This window comes from Chanodichthys erythropterus, chromosome 16, assembly GCF_024489055.1.
Source record: "Chanodichthys erythropterus isolate Z2021 chromosome 16, ASM2448905v1, whole genome shotgun sequence".
NCBI classification, from domain to species: Eukaryota; Metazoa; Chordata; class Actinopteri; order Cypriniformes; family Xenocyprididae; genus Chanodichthys; species Chanodichthys erythropterus.
This window is the reverse complement of record NC_090236.1, coordinates 17,973,423-17,985,817: the sequence shown is the minus strand read 5'-3', so window position 1 is coordinate 17,985,817 and position 12,395 is coordinate 17,973,423. Positions and strand designations below refer to the sequence as shown.

General features: G+C 33.9%; 1 protein-coding gene across 1 annotated transcript; it reads right to left on the bottom strand.

Moving 5' to 3' along the window:
- Window positions 1–3,468: 3,468 nt before the first annotated feature.
- LOC137002845 (phospholipid scramblase 1-like) lies at window positions 3,469–11,671 on the bottom strand. Its single transcript, XM_067362756.1, has 10 exons — window positions 11,440–11,671; window positions 10,139–10,177; window positions 9,941–10,024; window positions 9,777–9,847; window positions 9,471–9,513; window positions 7,917–8,137; window positions 4,390–4,551; window positions 4,021–4,182; window positions 3,846–3,897; window positions 3,469–3,751 (listed from the first exon to the last, which is right to left on the bottom strand). The coding sequence occupies exons 2-9, from the start codon at window positions 10,152–10,154 to the stop codon at window positions 3,868–3,870; spliced, it is 789 nt and encodes a 262-aa protein (XP_067218857.1). The 5' UTR covers window positions 10,155–10,177; window positions 11,440–11,671; the 3' UTR covers window positions 3,469–3,751; window positions 3,846–3,867.
- Between the last annotated feature and the right edge of the window lie 724 nt (window positions 11,672–12,395).

Sequence of the window (12,395 nt, the reverse complement as noted above, 5' to 3'; positions counted from 1 at the left end):
TACTACAATCAGGAAGTATGACCATATTAGCCCGTTTCTGTCAACACTGCATTGGCTCCCCATTAAACGTCATATAGATTTGAAAATCTTGCTACTTATTTACAAAGCACTAAATGGTTTAGCTCCCCAGTACCTGAGCGAGCTCTTAAAGCATTATAGTCCTTCACGCCTATTGCAATCTCAGAATTCTGGCCAGTTGGTAATACCTAGAATATCAAAATTAACTGCAGGCGGTAGATCCTTTTCCTATTTAGCACATAACTTTAGAACAGTCTCCCTATCACTGTTCGGGAAGCAGACACACTCTGTCAGTTTAAATCTAGACTAAAAACATGGAATGCTGATATCAAAAATTGGATGACCAGTAATTTCTTACTCCTAAATTCAGAAAAAAACAGAGATTCTAATTTTTGGACCAAAAACTTCTTCACGTAATAACCTAAATTACAGTTTAAATCTAGACTAAAAACACATCTGTTTAAAAATGCATACACATAAAACATTATCTATTTCTATAATTCAAATCATGTAAATTGTTAGGCTGCATAGATTAGGTCAGCCGGAACGGGGAACACTTCCCATAACACCTGATGTACTCGCTACATCATAAGAAGAATGGGGTCTACGCTAATATTAGTCTCTCTCTCTCTCTGTTTATCCCAAGGTTTCCCGCAGCCTGCCAGATCCAAGCCGTATCCAGATGAGATGAAGGACCTGCATCTAGACATGATGATAACGCAGCCCTGACGTTTCAACTAAACTATCCCATGTGAAGGCCCATTTCCCTTTCCTTTCTCTATGTATAGATAAAACATTATCAAAATTATTCCAGTTCGCATAGATCCACAGACACAACAAATTTTTCGGTATTATGCGGACCAGACAAGTTATTTGGCAAATATCACTTTTTTAAAAAGACCAAGCTTCTGTGCACATACACACTCAAACACGTAAACCTATAGACTAAACACGTAAATGAACGGCAAGAATGCATTAAAGGTATTCGGTTTTCATTAGGAAAGGTGTCATTTAAGCAGCCCCTAAAGTAATAATTAACTATTTTTACAACGGAAGTGATTCAATAAAAAAACAACTTTAGCTCGATAAGAATTTTCCTATTGTCACTGTGAAGATGCTTTGAAACAATATGTATTGTGAAAAGTGCTATATAAATGAACATGACTTGACTTAATTCAATAAAGTCACATCACGAGATATAAATTTTGCAATGTGAGAAATAAACTCACAAATACAAGAAATAAAGTCACATTGTGAGAAATAGTCACATTGTTACATATGAAGTTGCAAATACATGAAATAGTCACATCCCTACTGTAGATATAAAGTCACAATGTCTGATATAAAGTCACAAATACAAGAAATAGTCACATCGCGAAAGTCGCATTGTGAGATATAAAGCAAATAAGCATTCAATAGTTATCAGTTTAGAGCTGGTGGTTGGATGGCAGGGGTTAAAAATGTAAGAGGGATTTTTGATGGCAGCCAGAAAACAAAAGTTGTTTCAGAGATGGAAAAGCTTATTTAATTTAAAGTACACGTGAAATCAAAATTGACCTTATTTACTTTGTTAGTGCATATTACTAGTCTTGTGGTAAACAATTAATCCGTGCAAGTTTAAACACAGAAAACAATTGTTTGTCAGGGTAATCTTTAATCAAAATCTGAAAAGTTACTTCCGGTCTGGAATGGCGTTCCTTCTCTGATAACGTCAGTTTGACGGCTTGGGTTTTAAAACGCGTAAACCACTCCTCTGCAACCGTTAGTCTGCTATGAGAGAGAGATGGAGAGGAGGAGCGCTAAAGTAAAACTCTGCCCTCAATTCAATATTCCCTTTCACTTGGAAATCCGTCACAACACTGGAGAAAATTAGTTTGCAACTTCCGGTTCACGTGGACTTTAAAAGGTTTTTTTTTTTTTTTTTTTTTAATTGATGGATTGATTTTCCTTGGCACAAGAAGCACCAATGAATTGTGTTAAAACAGAAACATACATTAAGAAATAAGATGTCAATTTTGAATGCATTTGTTGACTTTAAGTTGTATTGAACTTCAAAGAAGGAAATATATGTTCATCCATAGACTTTTTACATAAAATTGTGACAAATAACACTGTTTAGAAAGACAAATCGCCTTTTAGTTTTAGAATATGAACTATGTTCAGTTTATCTTGTCTACGTCACTGTTAAACAGTTCTTATCTTGGCTATGTACACATTTTGACATTCCATTTCCATTCAAATAATATTTCACTGTTTACTGCATACTGCACAGTATGCACTGTAAATGCTGACATTTTTAATAGTGTGGAGGGGGAAGTTTAGGATGACATGCTCTGGTCTTCAAAAGGTTTAGAGTAATGCAGGCAGACAGGAATAATGTATTTAACTGATTTTATTATCAGTGAATTTCAGCCCTCTCAGTGTGTCTGTCTTGAATCTTATAATAGTATGTGATATAGAACATAATATGCAATCACATCCACTGCACAGAGCAGAATGCGATGCTGTTTCCACATGAATTCAGTGGTGTCCAGTTATTATCTCAGAAGTAAAAAAAAATAATAATTTTTTCAGGTTCATTCGCCACACTGGAAATAGAAAGGATGCGGTGTCATACAGTATGCTTGGGTTGTATACTCGCATTTTGGCACATTTGGGGTATTCTATAAATGCATACTTTTTTTGCATATATTTGCATACTGTGCACAGCATATACTGCAAAAATAGTACATTTAAAATGTAGTTTACCATAGTGTATAGTGTATTATTCTAAAACTAAAAGGTGAATTTTGAGGTTTCCGTCGCATTTTTTTTTTTTTTTAAATAGTTTATTTTAGTGAAAAGTCTACAGATGAACATCTATTTTCCAGGATAAGGCTAAGGACTTTTTTCAAAGGATCATTTCAAATGTTTCCTCCTGAGTGGAGCAAACAGCATCCTTATGGTGTATAAATAAGGTGTTGTTGCTGAGCAACATTAAAACTTGAATAACAAGAGTAAGGTAAAAAAGTAAGTGTTATTCATTATATAATGTGTCCTTAACTTCCAAGAAGGCATAATTACGAGATTGAAGAGCAATTCAACTGGGAAAAAGTGCTAAATAAAACTGTGGATGTTATTTAGAATAATGAGAATAATTACACAGTTATGTTTATGATATGTTTATGTTAACTGCATTTTAATTTGAAATATTTGAATGCACCACCAGTGATGCATAGACTGTAAAAAGTGGTAGCCTGCAATTGTTAACTTAGCTATTTCTACCTAAAAATACTTTTCTTGGTATACATTCATGTATTTATAGGTTGATTCAGTGATGTTAAATAATATTTTTGACATGAATAAAATCAGTTAATTTAGATATTACTCTTTTTTCACAGTAGAATGGATGAAATTGTATCTTAAAGAGCAATGGACAAAAAACTGCTGACCAAAAAACAAAAATCGAGAGTAAAATTTAATCAATCATTTTGCTTGTTACAGGTTTGTTTATAAAAATGCCTTAAAGTTTTGAAGATAGTTAATTGTTTAGCAAAACCTTCCATAGAGCAGGTACTTTGTTGATACCTAGAACATCTCAACAGTACTGAAAAGAGTATTGCTGTCACCTAGTGGTGGCTCAAGAACATTAATAAAAGTATAATAACATGTACACTAATGTGTGTAATATATTTTTTTAGCAGAGTGATCCACATTTGAATCCATGTTCAGAATAAGGAGTTCAAAATTCAACCTGAAATATTAATTGAAAGACAATAGTTACAACTATGTTCCGTCAAATCATGTGGGCATTTTAAAATATCCTCATATGCAATATGTGTACTTACATGACATCCAGACAACTATCGTTTATTTACTGTGTTCAAAGAACATGAAGTCCTACAAGAGAACAAGAATATCAAATTATTCCCTATGCTGAAACAAAGAGCCTATATAGGAAGTTTAGAAAACTGGTCTAACAAGAAAAATGGTGACATACAGTAATGACCCATTTTTGCTTACTATGAGAAAACATGCTCCAAAAAGAGCAGCTTTAATCTTCACATCCAGATCCATAGGAAAGGAGATTCCAAAATTGTCTGCATCAGTGAAAGATTCTCTCACCAGACCTGTCCATTGTTTAGAGATTTTGCCCACCTTTGTTGACTCGTCCATTGACAAAACCTGTTTAGAAGCAAATCATTATTTATGATCATGCAACATTTTTTGTGGTATGTAATTTGATAGGATCACATGTTGTTGTTGTTTTTTTGGTCTTCTCATTTGAAAGAGGAAGTATGGGTGACAAAATTGAGAAATATTTCAAACAAGAACATGTTAAGTCAAATGATCAAAACTATCATCAATATGTCTGTCTTATATTGTTCATACGTCAAAGTTCACATCAGCGCAGCATCTGCAGGAACAGAATGGCCCCACGATCTTCAGAACTGCTTCTCTTTTCTCATTCTGAATGGTAAACTTTGGAATAAAGGGATGCCAATTCTGGATCACATATCCAATTGGGTTACCTGGTGGAGACTGGATTTCAAGCTAATAGGGAGACAAAAGATGCATCAGCAGCGACTTGAGCAGTTTAGGCATAACTATCTTTGAAATATAGTAGATCTTTAATATCACAAGGTGGCATAAGCTGTTAATTAAATCGCAAGCATGACAATTGATGGTGGCATTGCTGTCTACCCATCATGCAACACATCAGTTATGCAATAGTCAAGTTGATTTGAAAATGTAACAGATAACTTCCTCATTTTACAGTCAAACATGACATGCATAGGCTGGTAGGTGATTCAGCAATCACCCAAAAATAACATTTTTGTCATTAATTATTCACCTTCATGTTGTTCCTTGTTCATCTTCGGAACACAAATTAAGATATTTTTGTTGAAATCAAAGGTTTTTTTTTTTTATTATTATTTCATTTTTGTATCCCCCATAGAAAGCAAAGAAATTACCATCATTTGAGGTCCAGAAAAGTAGTAAAGACATTGTTAAAATAGTCCACGTGACTACAGTGGTTCAACCTTAATGTTATGAAGCGACAAGAATACTTTTTGTGCGCAAAAACAAAACAAAAATATAGACTTTATTCAACAATTTCTTCTCTACCCTGTCAGTCTCATACGCAGTTTACGCAGTGAACGCAGTTTAGCACTTCCATGTTTACATCTGAAAGGCGGCTCAGTATTGTGTGATGCTGACGCAGGAGCTGTCCAATACCGAGCTGCCGTTCGGACATAAGCGCTGAGCTGCGTGAACTGCGCACAAGTCTGACAGGTTAGAGAGGAAATTGTTGAAATAAGTCATTATTTTTGATTGTTTTTACGCACAAAAAGTATTCTGGTCGCTTCATAACATTACAGTTGAACCACTGTAGTCACGTGGACTATTTTAATGATGCCTTTACTACTTCTCTGGACCTCGAATGACGGTTATTTCACTGCTTTCTGTGGGGGATGAAAAAAAAAAAAACTTGGATTTCATCAAAAATTTCTTAATTTGCATTCTGAAGACGAACAAAGGACTTTTTGGGTTTGGAAGAACATGAGGGTGAGTTCTTAATGACAGAAATTTCATTTCATTGGGTGAACTAACCCTTTAAGAGTGTCCATGAGTGTTCAAAAATGAGTGAGGATTATGTTTTACAAATATCATAAATTATTATTAATATATTAACATATTAAAATCATGATATTAATTTTTTGGTAAGTCATGCCACATTATATTTTACAACTTACAACTATACTAACCTTGCCTTGTCATTAAAAGGTTGAATTATCTGATATTTTAAAAGACTAATATACCTTGATACAGTTTAGGGGTCTTTACTATGATTTCATTTCCTGTTTTATGTTCTTTTACCCTGCACATGGGTCGCACCACATTACTTTTATTTGGTGGACAACATCTACAATAATTTCATTCTTTTAATGAGGCTAAAGTTATATCACTTTGATATAGGACTGGACCCCCTCATATGGACTATCCTTCCCCCTCAGTCAAGATGAATGTATAATTACCAAGTGCATAGGCTTTCTAGCTTCAATATTAGGCTGCAACAATTTAGTTAAGGACAGCCTGATTCACAAAGTCACATTTTAATTGGCACATTTGACATGTGAGTCGGCTAAAGATATGATTTTTTTTTTTTTTTTTTTTATATATTTTTTTTTTTTTATAGATAATTGGTTGATTATTTCACTGTATTGTTATTGTTTGTCACCAGTTGCAGTTCAAGCTGTTGATCTAACTTCCCATGAAATGATGCATCTGTTAAATGGATCACAATGAGCATGTTTTTTTTTTATATATAGTAAAGCAGTCACAATTAATTTTTTTTGTTGGTGGTGGTGGTGGTGGTATCATGGTAACTTGTCTGTATTCATGGTAAAACTGCTGAAATTGTGTATCTAAGATGCAAGGCCGTAACCTTGTCTTGAACATTGGGGGAAAACAATTTTTTTACAAAGAATACAGAAATAGAACAGTGAAGGAAATTCTAGGTCTAATTCTACTTGGGAAATAATTTTTTACCTATTTGCAAATAATATTTGCATTCATTTGCATTAAAATATGCACACATGTACTTTTTTTGTATGCGTAATATGTCGAAAATGTAAAATGTTTCTTGACTTATTACACTCATTTAGGAATTACATTAATCACGTAAATGCATATTTTCTATTCAAAATAGCCATATTTGAGAAAAAAGTCAAGTAGTTTGCATCACTGAATGTTACTGACGGTCATTTAACTTTTTTATTGCAAAACAGTTGAAATGTATTAAATGTTTCACTATTTACATTTTACCTCACTCTCTTTCATTGTTAAACTGATGCTTTGTGCTGGAAATCACGCTCTGCTTCTGTGAACAGTAAAACCCGTCTTCTTTGATTTGATTACTTTGATTTTGATTGTCAGTTGTTTTGACATTGATGAGTGCTGTTAGACCAGAATAAATAGTAACTTTTAAACCTTTTTGTCATCCTAACACCATACAGAGCGCTGCGTAATGGAATATATCTTGTCCCCCTCAATGTCTATGGTGGTTACGGCCCTGCTAAAATGTATGGTTACACTTTATTTTACAGTGCCGTAGTTACATTGTAATCATGTAAGTACTGAGTACTATTAATTAACTACAAGTTCTTGCTATAGAGTTACACTTAGGGTTAGGGTTTGGTTTAGGGTTAGTTACTGTATTATTATTGTGCATCATTTACGGTTATTACTATAGTAAGTACATGTAAATACATGTAGAAATGTGTAACTACGGCACTGTAAAATAAAGTGTTTCCAAATATACTTATATCCGGTGGTCTAAACATGTTTATTTCATAGATACCGACGAGTCGAATTTTCTAATATTTTGGCCAAGGTGACGGGTTTGTTTACGGTCTGACAAATACACTAATGTGCCACATTTATAATGTTACAAAAAAGTTATTTCAAATCTTCTGAACTTAACAAATTGTATCACAGTTTCCACAAAAATTAAGCAGTACAACATTGATAATAAATTAATAATAACAGTTCTCTTTTCAACAGGTTTCAATTGTAATACTATTTGACACTATTTATGCTACATATTTTTGAATAAATATAGCCTTGGTGAGCATTTAAACACTGAGCATTTAAACACTAAACACTAAAAAATCTTGCCAACCCCAAATTTTTTTAACTGTATCAATCTAATTTCATCTTAATTTCATCTAAAACCTTTTTTTTTTTTTTCAATAATATCATAATGATAATAGTTCTTGAATCACTGCTTCTAAGGTTTGAACCTACAGTCTTTCATCAACCAGCCTTGTCTTCATCCACTAAGCCTGACATTCAAATCAAAGGATTTGGAACCTGAATAAACTAATTAAGTAAAGAACAGAAATATGTTTTACCTCTTGCAGGCAACAGGGGAAGCAGCAGCTTCCACACTTCAAAGGGCGTGTGAGCGTCATCACTTCCTGTCCCAAGTTATCCTGAACATGGAGGACGAATGAGCGCAATGGTCCACAGAACTGTCTGTTACAGCAGTCGTTTTCCTCAGCGACATAAAACACCTGTTGCCCCATACTGTTCTTCACCATGTACTTATTATTGGTCTCCCAGCCCAATATAACTGTAATATGAAACAATAACATGATCAAAATAAAATTATAAAATAATTTTGTGTGTATTTGTCAAATTGTGTGCACTGCATTAAATGTCCCATCTTAAAAATGTTACTACCAAATGTCCTACCTCATCAACTGTAGCCATATGCCATATTATTAGACATGCTGTTTTCAGTTATAATTCTATGGAAGTCCTGTGTGTTTGAATAGTTTAAAATTACAGATTACTGTAAAATTAATAATACAGATTAATATTACTGAAGTTTCTAAGCAAAATAAGTTAAAACATTGTGGCTGGGATTTCTTTCACCTTCTATAAAATTAAATATATAATAAATAAATAAATAAATAAATAAATAAATAAATGATAAATAAAAATATAAATTAAAGACCAGATATGTACATTTTCTGAAGAATATTTGAGTGGTGCTTGCCGTGGCAATACACGATAGATACTATGTGGTTGCCAGGCAGTTGCTAGGGTGTTCTAGGTGGTTGCTAGGGCATTGCTATGTGGCTGCTAGGCAGTTGCTAGGGTGTTCTGAATGGTTGCTAGGGTATTGCTAGGCAGTTGTTAAGGTGTTTTGGGTGGTTGCTATGGCTGTGCTAGGCAGTTGCTAGGGTGTGGCTGTAGTGTTTGCATGGTGATACCTGTCTAGATCAAAAGAACCAACTGCAGTGTCTCTATGATGTCTTGGTGCAAAGATATGGCCATACGTTTGCTAAGGTTCTATTAATGGTTGCTAGGGTGTGACTAGATAGTTTCCAGGGAGATTTTTAAAGACTATTTCACAGTTTGAATCAAAACAAACAAACAAATCAACAATGTGATTCTACAATGTTCTGATGTCGATATATGGCTGGCTTATTTTACTATATGGTTGCTAGGGTGCTCTAAATGGTTCCCAGGGCGATATTTAAAAACAAATTGCCAGTCTGAGTCCAAACATCCCACCCCTTTATCTCTGTGATGTTCTGATACAAAAATATCCCTCTCATCTTTTTTCAATGGAATTCTATGGGTTGGTTGCTAGGGTTGCTAACTGGTGTCAATACTTATTGGCTACTTGATATGCAGAGTAAAATGAGCCCACCCTATAGTCTCCATGACTATAAATTAATTACATTTGTATTATTCTGTTAAAACATTCATTTTTATTAAAAATCACATTGTTCATGGAAATTTTCAGTTCAGTCCTATATGAGGTGTTGTGTAAAGGTTATATGATCAAGCAAAAGTTACCATAGGGATGGGACTTATAGAAAAGTAATATGCCGTAAATTTAAACACATTCAAAATATTAAGTAATATCAGTGGATATAACATCACAGTATTACCTTCAGCTAGCTCAACTTTCTGGTGGACAAGAAGTTGATCAATCTGTGTTGTAAAAAGGGAATAAATGTTGAAAACCATATTTAGGACTTTGAAAGGCATGGATGGATGGTAGTGTTTCGAAAGTATTTCTCTAGTAATACACAGTTCTTCCAAGAAGTGGGGCATTTATATAATTATTTCAAAGCCACAAAACTAACTTAGTCACCACTTCCTAAAAAGATACCATCTCATGTAAGACAAAAAAAAAATCCATTGTCTACAGTGGCATCATACAGAACTGTTGATGTGCAGCAGTGAAGCTCTACCTGCGTCAGGTACTCTAGTCCTGGTGGACAGCCATCGGGTCTCTGTGGAACCGGCATCATGGGCACTTGAACTTGTGAAAGGAAAAACATGACGTATTAATCGTCAGGATCTGAAAAAGTGAGATAAGAGTTTGAAAAATCTAACTTTTCTTAGAATCCCTTACCGTGGCCAGGAGGGGCTGGTCCCTGGCTATATGGAGGAGCAGAATGAATTGCATTTTTCTGTGGTTGGAAGTCAGTGGGGTAACCTGGTTTAAAGAGTATCAAAGAACAGGGTGTTTAGAGTTATATACTGTATAACAGCAATTTAACACAAAGCTGTCAGGATCAGGTTGCTGATGATAAGGTTTTGACACACTCACCATTATTTGTTGTCATGGTGGACAGCTGCAAATTACTCTCTGCAAACATGCAAACCAGAAAAGCAAGTTAAGCAAATATTTTCCTGTATGTTTTTTCCATGCTTTGTATGGAATAGAATTCCGGCAACCTAACAGAGTTTTGAATGCCAATGAATGCGTAAAACGTGAAGGCATTAATATACGATGTTCAAGTTGAGAACACATAGGAATTGACCAGAAATTACCTGGGAATCACATGGTGTCATCCTAAAAAGATTTTGTAATCCACTCAAATGCAAGAGGTTTGTAACATTAGTTGTTATACCACTTTTAAAATTACACTTATTGTTATAAACTGCAGCATAACCATTACAGCATAATGCATTCATACATAAAAAAAAAACAAATAGTTAACATTGAAGGACACAAAATATTGCCAAATAAATTGCTAAATGAGCCATATCATCTACTTTTGAGAATCTCTTCATATTTTTTTAGAATTCTAATTATGTGATTAATAGAAACTTATATTGATCATTTGCGCAGTAACACTGTATAATAAGGTCTCAATTGTTGAGTATAAAAAATGCTGGGTTAAAAACAACCCAAGCTGGGTAAAACATGCCTTTTACTATATTAATATATTGCTGGCTAAAAAATAAATCCAAAATTGGTTGAAAAAAATGGCTGGGTAAAAAAAACCCCAATCCCTGGTTTTGTCCATATTTAACCCAGCAGTTTTTAGAGTGTAACTAAAATGAGTTAACCTAAGAATGAACAATACTTCTTCATCTTCAGCATTTATTAAACATAGTTAATGTTACTCTCAATATTTACTTCTTTTTAATGATCAAACTTGTTTCTGTTAGCATTAGTTAATGCACTGTGAATCACCATGAACATTTTAGGCTATTAACAAACATTAACAAAGTTAATGTTGTAAAAAAATATATTGTTCATTGTTAGTTTATGTTAGTTAATGAATTAACTAATGTATGAGACCTTATCATAAAGTGTTACTATTATTTTTTCTAGTATCAGTGCTACTTTCTTACACTAAGACTTCAGTATTTTGGCTTAATATAGTTGTAGTGAAATAGCATAATAAGCGTACATAACAATGACATGACAATTCTCTGGGATGGATACTGTAACAGATGTAACCTGTTACTTTAAGGATTTATTACCACCTGATTTAACCGTTAAACATGCTACTTTTGTTACATAGCATAATGCGATTGTCTTATTAGTTCTGACTTGAATAAAACAGGTTAGCCTACCTGACAATACGTTTTTACATCCTATTTTATGTGCCAACTCACCTGATAATCAAAGAGAAGTACTGTTGACGTTGACGCCGTAGATTTCGTGTTTTATTCCTAACTTATTTTTTTTCCTAAAACCCACTCTGAGAGGTCGGATTTTTTTAAAAATCTTTTAATGAGCGACAATCCCACAGAGCTGTTTTCTCTTCGCTCTTTATCTTCCCCACACACTGTACATGAGTTTCCTTCCCGGGAAACAGTCTACTGGTCGCGAACACACCCCTTACAGCAAAACGAAACAGGCTGGCAATAATGAAAATATATAATTATGACTATTTTACAGTGAAAAATCTTGACATTTCTCAGATCCTGGTAGGTTACTTCGAATTATGGCGTTAAGACGGAAGTGTCTCCATGGATATAGTCTAGACAGCTCAGGCCTATTTATATCTATGGAAATAACCTACATTAGGCTACACCTTTACATAATTTCGATAGCAACTAGCCTACGTTTTCCAGGTGTTTTTAAAGCTTCTGCTTTTTCAAATAGCCTTTAAATAAACCTCTCGGTTTCCTTCACGTTTCACTTCCTTAGAAAAAAATAACTTTACTTTATTTTAAGAAATTAGATGCGCCGTGACGTGCAATCTCAGTCCATCCATAATTAACATAAAGATTGCACATGCAATTCAAGTTAGTTTTATATTGACAGAAAATGGCTTTTTGTCCTTTATTGCCTTGTAGGAATAACATAACTAACGCTTTATTAAAATGTTTTAAAATATAACAGTTTTAGGCAATTTAACAAAACCTCATCATAACCTCTCATCAGAAAGGACTACACAATTGTATCAGGTTATGTAGGCTATCACTTTACAACCGGTTCTCTAAGAGTTGTATTACCATAGAAAGCATTGTTCATAGTATCCTAAAAAGATTAATATAAGCGATAACCTTCTTGTGAAGCCACCCTCAAAACAATTGTTGGTCAATGAAGTTAAAGGATGTTAATG

What these genes read in the sequence shown, in the direction of transcription:
- LOC137002845 (XM_067362756.1), bottom strand. An exon ending in GAAAGTTGAGCTAGCTGAAG is followed by an intron (nt 8,138 to 9,470) that starts GTAATACTGTGA and finishes TTCATATTACAG; the next exon opens with TTATATTGGGCTGGGAGACC. An exon ending in TCCCCTGTTGCCTGCAAGAG is followed by an intron (nt 4,552 to 7,916) that starts GTAAAACATATT and finishes TCTCCCTATTAG; the next exon opens with CTTGAAATCCAGTCTCCACC.